Raw genomic sequence first — 15,826 nt, 5'->3', positions numbered from 1 at the left:
AGAGATGAGCACGTGGGAGGCTAGAGATGAACACGTGGGAGGCTAGAGATGAACACGTGGGAGGCTAGAGATGAACACATGGGGGGCTAGAGATGAGCACGTGGGGGGCTAGAGATGAACACATGGGGGGCTAGAGATGAGCACGTGGGAGGCTAGAGATGAACACGTGGGAGGCTAGAGATGAACACGTGGGAGGCTAGAGATGAACACATGGGGGGCTAGAGATGAGCACGTGGGAGGCTAGAGATGAACACGTGGGAGGCTAGAGATGAACACGTGGGAGGCTAGAGATGAACACATGGGGGGCTAGAGATGAGCACGTGGGGGGCTAGAGATGAACACGTGGGAGGCTAGAGATGAGCACATGGGGGGCTAGAGATGAGCACATGGGGGGCTAGAGGTGAGCACAAGCGGTTTGGGGTGTGTTGGCAGTGTGATGAAGCTGCCGTTGAACCAGGTAGGAGAGGCAGGAGCTGGAGGGTGTATGGGATGGGAATGGACTGGAAGGCTTCTGGTGAGGGATTGGAGTTAGAGTGGGTATTAGATGGAGTGTGCATTCGCTGGGGTGTTATAGTCTAGCTGGGCATGTCGTTTGGCTCTGCATTTCACACACTCCCACATTCCTTTGTCTCTGTTCTCACTCTCTAACTGCCCCCATTCACATTGACCCAGTAACATTTACAGTTTATCCCATGGTCGCCCCGGTTTCACCCTGTCAGAGACACCCTCCCTGCAGCTTCACAAACTTCAGCTGTGAACAGGGGTCCCTATCCCGAAATGTTCCCTCTGTCTCCCTCCTCATGGATACGGTCCTGACCTGCTGAGTGTTTCCTGTTTATTTCGGAGGTTTCCAGCATCTGTCACTCTCCACATCTGCACGGTCAGGGCTCCCTGGGGTATCAGGTGTTTCAGTCGTCCCCCCTCAGTGGATCAGCCCAGTCCGACCGTCCCTTTAAGGGCAACCCACCCATTCCAGGCATTAGTCCAGTAGCCCATACACACTATCCAGGCAACCCCTCCATTGCAAGTACCTTCTCCGTGGAGACGTTTATCCTTCCAGAGGCAGTCTGTACAACTGGCGCAAGGCATTTCCCATTTTGTACTCAAATCCTCTTGCAGTGAAGGCCAACGTACCCCTGATCTTCACGATTATTTCCTGTACTGCTTTATGTCTTCACATTTCCCTTGAGATGTTGGTGCTGACCGCTGAGTGCCTTGTGCCTTGCTGAGTGCCCTGTTGGGCCAGTGTGGTGGGCACTGTAACTGCTCAGTGCCCTGCTGGGCCAGTGTGGTGGGCACTGTAACCTCTGAGTGCCCTGCTGGGCCAGTGTGGTGGGCACTGTAACCGCTGCCCTGTTGGGCCAGTGTGGGGGGCACTGTAACCGCTGAGTGCCCTGCTGGGCCAGTGTGGGGGGCACTGTAACCGCTGAGTGCCCTGCTGGGCCAGTGTGGAGGGCACTGTAACCGCTGCCCTGCTGGGCCAGTGTGGGGGGCACTGTAACTGCCAACCACATGAGGTGGGTCTGGGGGACCCAGGGAAGGAGGGGAACAATCCCGTGATCACCACAGAGACACAAGAGCTTCTGCAGATGCTCGATCACAAGGGAGCAGAAGTTAGGCCATTCGGCCCATCAAGTCTGCTCCAAAGAAAAGGAAAACAGAAAAAGAAATGAGAAATTGGGGGGTTGGGGGAGAAAAAAAAACTATTCTAATCCCAATTTCCAGCCTTATCCCCATATCCCTTGATACCCCGACTATTTAGATATCTATCTATCCCTTCCTTAAATGCCTCCAATGATCTGGCCTCCACTGCCGTACATGGCAAGGAATTCCACAAATTCACCACCCTCTGGCTAAAGAAATTTCTCCTCATCTCTGTTTTAAACCTGTACCCTCTAATTCTAAGATTGTGCCCTCTAGTCCTGGACTCACCCACCAAGGGAAACAGCTTGACCACATCTACTCTGTCCAGTCCTTTCAACATTTTAAATGTCTCTATGAGGTCCCCTCTCATTCTTCTGTATGCTAGTGAGTACAGTCCAAGAGCTGACAAACGCTCATCATACGTAAGCCCTTTCATTCTGGGAATCATCCTCGTAAATCTCCTCTGAACCCTCTCCAACATCAGCACATCCTTCCTAAGATATGGGGCCCAAAACTGTGCACAGTATTCCAAATGAGGCCTCACTAGTGCCCCGTAGAGCCTCATCAACACTTCCTTACTTTTATACACTATACCTCTCGAAACGAATGCCAACATAGCATTCACTTTCTTTACCACCGATCCGACCTGGTGGTTAGCCTTTAAAGTATCCTGCACGAGTACCCCCAAGTCCCTTTGTACTTCTGTACTTTGAATTTTCTCCCCTTCTAGATAATAATCTGCCGGTTTATTTCTGTTTCCAAAGTGTACAACTGCACACTTCTCAACATTGAATCTCATCTGCTACTTCCTTGCCCATTCTCCTAAACTATCTAGGTCTCTCTGCAACCTTCCTATCTCCTCAGTACTCCCTACTCCTCCACCTATCTTGGTGTCATCCGCAAACTTAGCCACAAAACCATTTACTCCATCATCCAAATCATTAATGTACAAGGTAAAAAGAAGCGGCCCCCAACACCGACCCCTGCGGAACACCACTAGTAACCGGTAGCCAACCAGAACAAGATTCTTTTATTCCCATCCTTTGCTTCCTGCCAACCAGCCAATGCTCCACCCATTCTGTTATCCTACCTGTAATTCCATGACCTCTCATCTTATTAATCAGTCTCTTGTGCGGCATCTTGTCGAAGGCCTTTTGAAAGTCTAAATACACAACATCTACCGCCTCTCCCTTATCCACCCTACCTGTGATTTCTTCAAAAAACTCCCATAGGTTGGTCAGGCAGGATCTTCCCTTCACGAAACTATGCTGGCTAGGACCTATCTTGCCTTGCACCTCTAGGTATTCCATAACCCCATCCTTGAGGATCGATTCCAATAACTTTCCCACCACTGACTTCAGACTAATAGGTCTGTAATTCCTTTTATGCTGCCTCCCACCTTTCTTATACAACGGAACTACATTTGCGACCCTCCAGTCCTCCGGAACCATGCCGGAGTCTATCGATTCCTGGAAAATTATCACCAATGCCTCCGCTATCTCTAAAGCCACCTCCTTCAGTACCCGGGGATGCACCTCATCCAGTCCGGGAGGCTTATCAGTCTTTAGCCCATTTAGTTTTCCTAGCACCTTCTCTCTAGTAATCTTAACTGAACTCAGTTCCATTCCATGAGACCTCTGACTAACCGGTATATTGCTGATGTCCTCCACAGTGAAGACCGATGCAAAATACTCATTGAGTTCCTCTGCCACCTCTTTATCATCCATTATAATCTCTCCCGCACCGTTATCGTTTGGTCCTATATCAACCCGTGTCTCTCTTTTACTCCTTATATATTTAAAAAAAACTCTTAGTATCCTTTCAAATGTTATCTGCCAACTTCCTTTCATAATTCATCTTTTCTCTCCTAACGACCTTCTTAGTTTCTTTCTGCAGGTTTTGAAAAGTTTCCCAGTCTTCTGTTTTCCCACTAATTCTTGCTTCCTTGTGTGCCCTCCCTTTTGCTTTTATTTTAGCCTTCACCTCTCTCGTTATCCACATTTGTGCCTTTTTTCCATTCAAAACCTTTTTTCTTGGAATATATCTGTCCTGCATATTACTTGTAGAAATTCCTTCCATTTCTGCTCCACCGTCCCTCCAGCCAGCTTACTCTTGCAATCAATTTGGGCCAACTCTTCTCTCATACCACTGTAATTTCCTTTGTTCCACTGAAATATCGATACACCAGCTATCAGCTTCTCCTTCTCAAATTTGAAACTGAACTCAATCATATTGTGATCACTAGTTCCTAATGGTTCCTTTACCTTTAGTTCCCTAATCACCTCCGGTTCGTTACACAGCACCCAATCCAAAACAGCCAATCCCCTGGTGGGCTCATCAACAAGTTGCTCCAAAAACCGTCCCGTAGACATTCCACAAACTCACTCTCCTGAGATCTACTGCCTTGCTGGATTTCCCGGTCCACCTTCATGTTAAAATCCCCCCCATAATTATCTTCACATTGTCACTCTGGCATGCTTTTTCTATTTCAAACTGCAACTTATCGTCCACTTCCTGACTGCTATTTGGGGGCCTATATATAACTGCTACTATTGTGCTTTTACCCTTGCTATTCCTTAGCTCCACCCATAAGGATTTCACCTCCTCTGACCCAATGTCCTTCCTTTCTATTGATTTGATATCATTACTGACCATCATGGCCACACCTCCGCCTCTGCCTACCCGCCTATCCTTCCTATACACCGTCCTGGTGAAGGGTCTCGGATCTTCGCTTCCCTCCATGGACGCTGCCCGACCCACTGAGTTCCTCCGGCACTTTGTGTGTGTTGATTTCTTCCACATCCTCTCCTTTCCCAGGGTCACCGGTGGGTCAGAGTCCGTTTGTGCGGAGGGAGGGAAGGGAGGGCATTGTGGTGGGGAGGAGGTGTGGTGGGGAGGGGATGGAGAGGGAGTATAGTGGGGAGGGGAGGGAGGAGAGGGGGGTGTGGTGGGGAGGTAGGGGGGTAGAGTGCTGTCTAGTGGGAGGAGGTGTGGTAGGGAGGGGAGGGGAGTGTGGTGGGGAGGGAGGGGAGGTCAGCTGTAAGGGGTGATGATGGAGTTTGGGCAGCTCCATGGAAACGTGCACTGTCCATCACTGACACCTCTGTCTTCCTCTTGACCTTACAGATGTGGAGGAAAGCTACGAGTTTGTCATTGTTTCGCTGACTGGCCAGACGTGGCACTTTGAGGCCTCGAGTTCCGACGAGAGGGAATCGTGGGTCCTGGCCATTGAGAGTCAGATCTTTGCCAGTCTTCAGTCGTGTGAAAGCAGTAAGAATAAGGTATGTGTGGGGCAGGGGATGCAGCTCACTGTTGGGTCTACTCCACCGCACGTGTCAAACTGGGAAAGGCCTGGGTGCCCTCCCTGGGCAGTGGGGAAGTTGGAGCACCTTGATCCTCGGAGCCATCGTCTGCCGGAACATTCGCCGCTCCCCTCCCTCCATGTAACCCCCAACTGATCCCCTGACCCCAGCCCCTAACGCAGGGAACCATTGTGTAAGGGGGAGAGGGTAGATTGCGATTCACATGCTGTAGTGACTGGAGATTCATGGAACTGTAGTGACATTACAGCACTGAGATTGCTCATTGCTGTCGTGGGTGTCGACCCATGGACAAGCCCCTCCTGGGAATCGGTCCTGAGCCCAGTGGAACCACACCGTCAACTGGCTTCCTGTCACTGAGACACCATCAGCCACAGCCGTTGCTTCCTGTCACTGAGACACCATCAGCCACAGCCGTTGCTTCCTGTCACTGAGGCACCATCAGCCACAGCCGTTGCTTCCTGTCACTGAGACGGTGTTGGACTGAGATTTGCTTCTGTCTTTGCCCCTTCGACCACCCGTCAAAAGCCTCGCTACCGTTCCTGAACTTCCTCACTACCTCAGAAGCAGTTTCCAATCCAGGCCTTGGATTAACTGACAGGCCACCACCTTACCCGGAGCAAACTGCAGAGGCTCCCACTGTCAATTCCCTCCCTCCCTGGACACAGGAACGTGCTGGAGGATCAGAGGACGGACAACACGGCACCATTCATTACAAAACCAAGTGAGGGATAAATTGAAACGTTTAACTTCAGTGGTGGGAAATGATTGCAATTATTTCTGGACCTTTGTTTGGAAAGGCACCATGAATCTGGCACAGTCCACACCGATTTGTATCTGCTCCCACCACCTCCCCTGGCAGCCCGTTCGAGGCACACACCGCTCTCCCGCTTCGTACATCTCTAAACTCCCTCCCCCCATCTTAAAGTTGTGCCTCTGGTGTTTGACGTTTCCACCCTGGAACAACTCTGACTGTCTACCTGCCCACGCCTCTCATTGTTTCCGAACCTTCTATCAGGCTGCTGTCAGCCTCTGATGGGGGCAGGGCAGTGGGTATTGTCTCCATGGACTTCAGTACAGCTTTTGACAAGATTCCCCATGGCATCTGATCCAGAAGATTAAGGCACACGGGATCCATGGAGCCTTGATTCAAAATTGGCTCGGCTATAGAAGAGAGAGAGTAGTGGTGGAGGGGATTTATCCTGACTAGGGGTCTGTGACCAGTGGTGTTCTGCAGGGATCTGTACTGGGACCTCTGCTGTTGGTGATGTATATAAATGACTTGGACGAAAATGTAAGTGGTCTGATTAGTAAGTTTGCAAGCAATACAAAAATTGGAGGAGTTGTAGACAATGAGAAAGGTTAACAAAGGATTCTGCAAGAGGTAGACCGGATGGAAATGCAGGCAGAGAAATCGCAGATGGAGTTTATTCTGGACAAGGGTGAGGTCTTCAACTTTGGGAGGTCAAATGCAAGAGGGAAGTACGCAGTGAATAGCAGGACCCTGAGGACCACTGATGTACAGAAGGATCTTGGGGTGCAAGTCCATAGCTCTGTGAAACACAAGTAGATAGGTTGGTAGAAAATGCATAGGCATGTTTGAGGTACTGAGTATAAGAGTTGGGAAGTCAGGCTGCAGCTGTATAAAACTTTGGTCAGGCCAAATCTGGAGTATTGTGTGCAGTTCTGGTCGCACCGTTACAGGAAGGATGTGGAGGCTTTGGAGAGGGTGCAGAAGAGGCTCACCAGGATGCTGCCTGCATTAGAGGGCATGAGCTATAAGGGGAGGTTGGACAAACTTGGGTTGTTTTCTCTGGAGCGTCAGAGGCTGAGGGGAGAGCTGATTGATGGATGTAAGGCGATGAGAGGCACAGACAAGGCAGACATTCAGAGACTGTTTTCCAGGGTGGGAATGTCAAATACCAGAGGGCAGAGGTTTAAGGTGAGGGGGGAAAGTTTAAAGGAGATGTGCAGGGCAAGGGTTTTACACAGAGAATGGTGGGGGCCTGGTACAGGCTGCCGGGGTGGGGGTGGAGGCAGATCCGATGGCAACGTTTAAGAGGTTGTTAGAGAGACACGTGAACAGGCAGGGACGGAGGGGTACGAACCGTATGCAGGCAGAAGAGATTACTATGGGTTGGTATCATGGTCAGTACAGATATGGTGGGCTGAAGGGCCTGTTCCTGTACTGTTCTATGTTCTGTTTCTCTCTGCCATTTTTCCACCCAAATTTACAACTGATCGATATCCTGCTGTATCCTTTGACAACCTTCCTCACTGTCCACAATCCACCAATGTCCGTGTCCTCTGCAAACTTACAAATCAGATCATCTACATTTCCATCCAAGTCATTTAAATATATCACAAAGAACAGAGCAGAGCCCGCTGGTGTCTCAGGTACTCTGTGGTCCGGTACAGTCTGTGGTCAGAACCATAGAACCATACAGCACAAAACAGCCCCCTTGGCCCACCATGTTGTGCCGTCCATCAAACCACCCTCACACTATCTAACCCTTTCCTCCCGCATATCCCTCCATCTCACATTCCTCCATGTGCCTATCCAACAAACTCTTGAACCTGTCCAATGTATCTGCCTCCACCACAACCCCAGGCAGTGCATTCCATGCACCAACCACTCTCTGGGTGAAATACCTCCGCCTGACATCTCCCCTGAACCTCCCACCCATAACCTTAAAGCCATGCCCTCTTGTCTTGAGCATTGGTGCCCTGGGAAGGAGGCGCTGACTGTCTAATCTAGATATTCCTCTCAATATCTCACGTACAATTAAGTACACACTGTGGTCCGGTACAGTCTGTGGTCAGGTACACTCTGTGGTCAGGTACACTGTGGTCAGGCACAGTCTGTGGTGAGGTACACTGTGGTCAGGTACACACTGTGGTCCGGTACACTGTGGTCAGGTACTAACTGTGGTCAGTACACTGTGGTCAGGTAGACACTATGGTCAGGTACACTGTGCTTAGGTACACACTGTGGTCAGGTACACTGTGGTCAGGTAGACACTGTGGTCAGGTATACTCTGTGGTCAGGTACAATCTGTGGTCAGGTACAGTCTGTGGTCAGGTACTCTCTGTGGTCAGGTACACACTGTGGTCAGGTACACTGTGGTCAGGTATACTCTGTGGTCAGGTACACTCTGTGGTCAGGTACTCTCTGTGGTCAGGTACACTGTGGTCAGGTAGACACTGTGGTCAGGTAAACACCGTGGTCAGGTACACTCTGTGGCCAGGTACAGTCTGTGGTCGGGTATCCTCTGTGGTCAGGTACACTGTGGTCAGGCACAGTCTGTGGTGAGGTACACTGTGGTCAGGTAAACACTGTGGTCAGGTAAACTCTGTGGCCAGGTACAGTCTGTGGTCGGGTATCCTCTGTGGTCAGGTACACTGTGGTCAGGTACACTCTGTGGTCAGGTACAGTCTGTGGTCAGGTACACTGTGGTCAGGTAAACACTATGGTCAGGTACACTCTGTGGTCAGATACACACTGTGGTCAGGTACACTGTGGTCGGGAACACTCTGTGGTCAGGTACACTCTGTGGTCAGGTTGTGGTCAGGTACACTGTGGTCAGGTACTCTCTGTGGTCAGGTACACACTGTGATCAGGTACTCTCTGTAGTCAGGTACACTCTGTGGTCCGGTACACTCTGTGGTGAGGAACACTGTGGTCAGGTACACTGTGCTCAGGTATACACTGTGGTCGGGTACACTGTGGTCAGCTACACTCTGTGGTCAGGTACACACTGTGGTCAGGTATACTCTGTGGTCAGAAGCACACTGTGGTCAGGTACACTCTGTGGTCAGGTACACTCTGTGGTCTGGTACAGTATGTGGTCAGGTACAGACTGTGGTCAGGTACACTATGGTCAGCTTATATCGGTGGTCAGGTACACACTGGTCAGGTAGACTGTGGTCAGGTACAGTCTGTGGTCAGGTACACTCTGTGGACAGGTACGTTGTGGTCAGATACACTCTGTGGTCAGGTGCACACTGGACAGGTACACACTGTGGTCAGGAACAGTCTGTGGTCAGGTACTCTCTGTGGTCAGGTACACACTGTGGTCAGGTACACTGTGGTCAGGTAGACACTGTGGTCAGGTATACTCTGTGGTCAGGTACACTCTGTGGTCAGGTACTCTCTGTGGTCAGATACACACTGTGGTCAGGTACACTGTGGTCAGGTAGACACTGTGGTCAGGTACACACTGTGGTCAGGTACTCTCTGTGGTCAGGTACACTGTGGTCAGGTAGACACTGTGGTCAGGTAAACACTGTGGTCAGGTACACTCTGTGGCCAGGTACAGTCTGTGGTCGGGTATCCACTGTGGTCAGGTACACTGTGGTAAGGTACACTGTGGTCGGGTACTCTGTGGTCAGGTAGACACTGTGGTCAGGTACACACTGTGCTCAGGTATACACTATGGTCAGGTAAAGTCTGTGGTCAAGTATACTGTGATCAGGTACAGTCTGTGGTCAGGTATACTGTGGTCAGGTACACTCTGTGCTCAGGTACACACTGTGGTTGGCTACACTGTCGTCAGGTACACACTGTGGTCAGGTACATACTGTGGTCAGGTACATACTGTGGTCAGGTACACATTGTGGTCAGGTACAGTCTGTGGTCAGGTATAACCTGTGGTCAGATGCACACTGCGGTCAGGTACACTCTGCAGTCGGGTACAGTCTGTGGTCCGGTACACTCTGTGGTCTGGTACAGTCTGTGGTCAGGTACAGTATGTGGTCAGGTACACTCTGTGGTCAGGTACACTGTGGTCAGGCACAGTCTGTGGTGAGGTACACTGTGGTCAGGTACATACTGTGGTCCGGTACACTGTGGTCAGGTACTAACTGTGGTCAGTACACTGTGGTCAGGTAGACACTGTGGTCAGGTACACTGTGCTTAGGTACACACTGTGGTCAGGTACACTGTGGTCAGGTAGACACTGTGGTCAGGTATACTCTGTGGTCAGGTACAATCTGTGGTCAGGTACAGTCTGTGCTCAGGTACTCTCTGTGGTCAGGTACACACTGTGGTCAGGTACACTGTGGTCAGGTATACTCTGTGGTCAGGTACTCTCTGTGGTCATGTACACACTGTGGTCAGGTACTCTCTGTGGTCAGGTACACACTGTGATCAGGTACTCTCTGTAGTCAGGTACACTCTGTGGTCCGGTATACTCTGTGGTGAGGAACACTGTGGTCAGGTACACTGTGCTCAGGTATACACTGTGGTCGGGTACACTGTGGTCAGCTACACTCTGTGGTCAGGTACACACTGTGGTCAGGTATACTCTGTGGTCAGGTACAGTCTGTGGTCTGGTACAGTCTGTGGTCAGGTACAGACTGTGGTCAGGTACACTATGGTCAGCTATATCGGTGGTCAGGTACACACTGGTCAGGTAGACTGTGGTCAGGTACAATCTGTGGTCAGGTACAATCTGTGGTCAGGTACACTCTGTGGACAGGTACACACTGTGGTCAGGTACTCTGTGGTCAGGTACACTGTGGTCAGGTACGCTGTGGTCAGTTACACTCTGTGGTCAGGTGCACACTGTGGACAGGTACACACTGTGGTCAGGAACAGTCTGTGGTCAGGTACTCTCTGTGGTCAGGTACACACTGTGGTCAGGTACACTCTGCGGTCAGGTCCAGTCTTTGGTCCGTTACAGTCTGTGGTCAGGTACAGACTGTGGTCAGGTACACTGTGGTCAGGTATATCGGTGGTCAGGTACACACTGATCATGTAGACTGTGGTCAGGTACAGACTGTGGTCAGGTACACTGTGGTCAGGTACAGTCTGTGGTCAGGTACACTCTGTGGACAGGTACACACTGTGGTCAGGTACAGTCTGTGGTCAGGTACACTGTGGTCAGGTACACTGTGGTCAGATACACTCTGTGGTCAGGTGCACACTGTGGACAGGTACACACTGTGGTCAGGTACTCTCTGTGGTCAGGTACACTCTGTGGACCGGTACACACTGTGGTCAGGTGCTCTCTGTGGTCAGGTACAGTCTGTGGTCAGGTACACTGTGTTCAGGTATACTCTGTGGTCAGGTACACACTGTGGTCAGGTACACTGTGGTCAGGTACAGTCTGTGGTCAGGTAGATACTGTGGTCAGGTACACTGTGGTCAGGTGCACTCTGTCGTCCGGTACACTCTGTGGTGACTAACACTGTGGTCAGTTACACTCTGTGGTCCGGTACACTTTGGTCAGGTAAACACTGTGGTCAGGTACAGTCTGTGGTCAGGTATACTCTGTGGTCAGGTACACTCTGTGGTCAGGTACAGTCTGTGGTCAGGTACACTCTGTGGTCAGGTACTCTGTTGTTATGTACACACTGTGGTCAGGTACACTGTGGTCAGGTAGACACTGTGGTCAGGTATACACTGTGGTCAGGTACACTCCGTGGTCAGGTACAGTCTGTGGTCAGGTATAACTGTGGTCAGGTACACTCTGTGGTCAGGTACTCTCTGTGGTCAGGTACACACTGTGGTCAGGTACACTGTGGTCAGGTACATACTGTGGTCAGGTACACACTGTGATCAGGTACACTCTGTGGTCAGGTATACTCTGTGGTCAGGTACGGTCTGTGGTCAGGTACACTGTGGTCAGGTATACTCTGTGCTCAGGTACACACTGTGGTCAGGTACACTCTGTGGGTCAGATAAACACTGTGGTCAGGTACTCTCTGTGGTCAGGTACACACTGTGGTCAGGTACACTCTGTGGCGAGGTTCACTGTGGTCAGGTACACTCTGTGGTCCGGTACACTCTGTGGTGCGGAACACTGTGGTCAGGTACACTCTGTGGTCCGGTACACTGTGGTCAGGTGCAGTCTGTGGTCAAGTACAGTCTGTGGTCAGGTACACACTGTGGTCAGGTACAGTCTGTGGTCAGGTACACACTGTGGTCAGATACACACTCTGGTCAGGTACAGTCTGTGGTCAGGTACACACTGTGGTCAGGTGCACTCTGTGGTCAGGTACAGTCTGGTCAGGTACACACTGTGGTCAGGTACACACTGTGGTCAGGTACACTGTGGTCAAATGGACTGTGGTCAGATACACTGTGGTCAGGTACAGTCTGTGGTCAGGCACAGGTCAGTCTGTCAGCTGATGCACTGTCGTCTGTATCAGGCCGCAGGAAACTTTGGCACTTGTAATGTTACTGTAATCACAATCATGGTGTTTGTGGAAACTCCAATCAACTGGCTGGAATTGTATGCAGGGATCCCGGGACGCAGCTCAGGGTGAGGGCTTTAGTGACAGGAGCTGAAATCCTTCCACCCTTTGCAAGGGATGAATTTACCCGCAGAAAACGTCCAATGGGACGAGGCAAGTGCATGTGATTCAGGAGGGGAAGGCAGTGTGGGAGGTGATGCATGTACGGCAGAGGCTGCTTTAGTGAATGGGACGTCGGTCAAAGTCCCCCTCAGGTGCCGAGGATCGGGGTCGCATCCAGTAACCTTTAGAACCATAGAACCATAGAACAATACAGCACAATACAGGCCCTTCAGCCCACCATGTTGTGCCGTCCATCAAACCACACCTAAGACTATCTAACCCCTTCCTCCCACATATCCCTCTATCTTAAATTCCTCCATATGCTTATCTAAGAATCTTTTGAACTTGCCCAACGTATCAGCCTCCACCACCACCCCAGGCAGCACATTCCATGCACCAACCACTCTCTGGGTGAAAAACCTCCCTCTGACGTCTCCCTTGAACTTCCCCCCATTACCTTAAAGCCATGTCCTCTTGTATTGAGCATTGGTGCCCTGGGAAAGAGGTGCTGGCTGTCCACTCTATCTATTCCTCTTAATATTTTGTACACCTCTATCATGTCTCCCCTCATCCTCCTCCTCTCCAATGAGTAAAGCCCCAGCTCCTTTAGTCTCTCCTCATAATCCACACTCTCTAGTTTCCTCTTTCCTCTGTTTGATGCAGTCTCGACTGGGAAGCCAGAGCGATGCTGTTGCCATCCAGTCCATCCGGAACGTGCGGGGAAACAGCTTCTGTGTTGACTGCGACGCACCCAGTGAGTATTGTGTTGGGACCGCTCTGGATTGCACTGAGGGCTCGTGCGAGCCTGTTATGAAGGATATGGTGCAGGAGGCAGTAATGAGGGACAGTGTGGGATGTAGTCACACAGCATGGAAACAGGCCCTTTGCCCCAACTGGTCCATGCCGACCAAGATGCCCCGTCCAAGCTAGTCCCATTTGCCAGCATTTGCCCCATAAACTTCTGAACCTTTCCAATTCATGTACCTGTCCAGCTGTCTTTTAAAAGTTGTCATCGTACCTGCCTCAATCACTTCCTCTGGCAGCTCGTTCCACGTAGATACCATCCTCTGTGTAAAAATGTTGCCCTCAAGTTCGTATTAAATCTCTCCCCTCTCACCTTAAACTTGTGTCCTCTAGTTCTTGATACCCCACTCTGGGAAAAAGACTGAGTGCATTCACCTCATGATTTTATACACCTCAATAAAATCTTTAGAAGTCTCCTATGTTATAACAAATAAATTCCTAGCCTGTTCATCCTCTCCCTATTGACTCAGTCCCTCAAGTCCTGGCAACCTCCTTGTAAATCCTTTATGCATCTTTCCAGTTTAATATCATCTTTCCTGTAGCAGGGCGACCAAAACTGAACACAATATTCCGAGTGCGGCCTCACCAGCGTCCTGTAGAATCTCACCATGACCTTTCAGCTTTTATACTCAATGCCCTGACTGATGGAGGCCAGCATGCTAAAAGCCTTCTTCACTACCCTGTCTACCTGTGATGCTACTTTCAGGGAACCATGTACTTGTACTCCAAGGTCTCTCGGTTCTACAACACTGCCCAGGGCCCTGCCGTTCACTGTGAAAGTCCTACCTGGACTTGACTTACCAAAATGCAACACCTCGCACTTATCCAAATTAAACTCCATTTGCCATTCCTCGGCCCACTTACTCAGCTGATCCAATCCCCCTGTAATTTTTGATAACCTTCCTCATTGTCCACTATACCACCCATTGTAGTGTCATCTGCAAACTTACTAACCATGCCTTGTACGTTCTCATCCAAATCATTGATATGGATGACAAACAACAATGGGCCCAGCACCGACCCCTGAGGCACACCACTAGTCACAGCCTCCAGTCCAAGAAACAACCTTCCACCATCCTCCTCTGCTTCCTACCATGCAGCCAACTGGGTATCTTCATACCTTTCAAGACATCAAGCACCACCTCTAGTCAGGGACAATGTGGGGCTGTAATGAGGAACGAGGTGGGGCTGTAATGAGGGATGGTGTGGGCTGTAGAGGTGGGGCTGTAGAGGGACAGTGTGGGGCTGTAATGAGGGTGGGGCTATAATGAGGGACGTTGTGGGGCTGTAATGAGGGGCAGTGTGGGGCTGTAATGAGGGACAGGGTGGGCTGTAATGAAGGTGGGCCTGTAGAGGGACGGTGTGGGGCTGAAATGAGGGTGGGGCTGCAATGAGGGATGGTGTGGGGCTGTAATGAGGGACGGGGTGGGCTGTAATGACCATGGTGCAGGACAACTGCACCTTGTGCCCCCTGTTGAGGGTTTGAGCTCCTGAGTGTTTGGAGAAGGTCAGTAGGGGTGCTGGTCAGCTTGTCTCAGAGGAAGCAGGAGTCCAGTCACTGGTCGGACTCGAACTGAAACAAAAATGAGTCAACAGACAATTTCCCTGAGCCCACCACGCCCCCAATCCCACCCTGCAGTCCTCCGGCACACAGTGGCACTCAAAGTCATAGCGCAATACAGCACAGATACAGGTCCTTCAGCCCAACCAGTCCATGCCGACCACGGTGCCCACCCAGCTAGTCCCAATTTCCTGCATTTAGCCCATATCCCTCCAGGCCCCGCCCCTCCATGTACCTATCCAAGTGCTTCTCAAATGACACTGTTGTACCTGCCTCACCCACTTCCTCTGGCAGCTCGTTCCATACACTCACCACCCTCTGCGTGAAAAAGTTGCCCCTCAGGTCCCTTTTAAACCTTTCCCCCCCTCAACCTAAATCCATGTCCCCTAGTTTTGAACTCCCCTACCCTGGGGAAAAGGCTCTTATCACCTTATCCATGCCTCTCCGTCTAATTCAGGCTCTCCAGTCCTGGCAACATCCTCAGAAATCTTCTCTGCACTCTTTCCAGTTTTAACCACGACTTTCCTGTAACAGGGTGACCAAAGCTGTACAAGTGCAGCCTCACCAACGACTTGTACAACTGCAACATAATGTCCCAGCTCCTATACTCAATGCCCTGACTTGAAGGCCAGCGTGCTAACTGCCCTTTCACCACTCTGTCTACGACGAACTCTGCACTTGTACTCCTGGGTCCCTCTGTTCCATTACACTTACTAGTGCCTTACCATTATATATATATCCAAGGATATTACAGGAAGCGAGGGAAGAGATTGCTGTGCCTTTGGCAATGATCTTTGCCTTCTCACGGGCCACAGCAGTAGTGCCAGATGATTGGAGGGTGGCAAATGTTGTTTCTTTGTTTAAGAAAGGGAGTAGGGGTAACCCTGGGAATTATAGACCAGTGAGTCTTACTTCAGTGGTGGGCAAATTACTGGAGAAGATTCTTAGAGACAGGATTTATGGGCATTTGGAGAAGCATAGGCTGATTAGGGACGGTCAGCATGGCTTTGTGAGGGGCAGGTCATGCCTCACGAGCCTGATTGAATTCTTTGAGGATGTGACAAAGCACATTGATGAAGGTAGAGCAGTGGATGTGGTGTACGTGGATTTTATTAAGGCATTTGATAAGGTTCCTCATGGAAGGCTCATTCAGAAAATCAGGTGGCATGGGATCCAGGGAAACTTGTCTGTGTGG

At 50.6% G+C, this 15,826-nt stretch overlaps 1 protein-coding gene across 5 annotated transcripts in view; it reads left to right on the top strand.

Annotated features, from left to right (window-relative positions):
* Window positions 1–15,826, top strand: part of agap3 (ArfGAP with GTPase domain, ankyrin repeat and PH domain 3) — a 432,488-nt gene that overhangs the window by 391,054 nt on the left and 25,608 nt on the right. For 4 of the 5 annotated variants that reach the window (XM_052023939.1, XM_052023938.1, XM_052023940.1 and 1 more), the window contains exons 12-13: window positions 4,771–4,925; window positions 12,930–13,020. In XM_052023939.1, coding sequence (XP_051879899.1) covers window positions 4,771–4,925; window positions 12,930–13,020 — 246 coding nt within the window. The remainder of the gene's footprint in view (window positions 1–4,770; window positions 4,926–12,929; window positions 13,021–15,826) is intronic. The other variant, XM_052023941.1, reaches the window with a different exon arrangement.

This window comes from Pristis pectinata, chromosome 9 (assembly GCF_009764475.1).
Source record: "Pristis pectinata isolate sPriPec2 chromosome 9, sPriPec2.1.pri, whole genome shotgun sequence".
Taxonomy (NCBI): Eukaryota; Metazoa; Chordata; class Chondrichthyes; order Rhinopristiformes; family Pristidae; genus Pristis; species Pristis pectinata.
The sequence above is the reverse complement of the archived record's forward strand: the minus strand, read 5'-3'. Positions and strand labels throughout refer to the sequence as shown.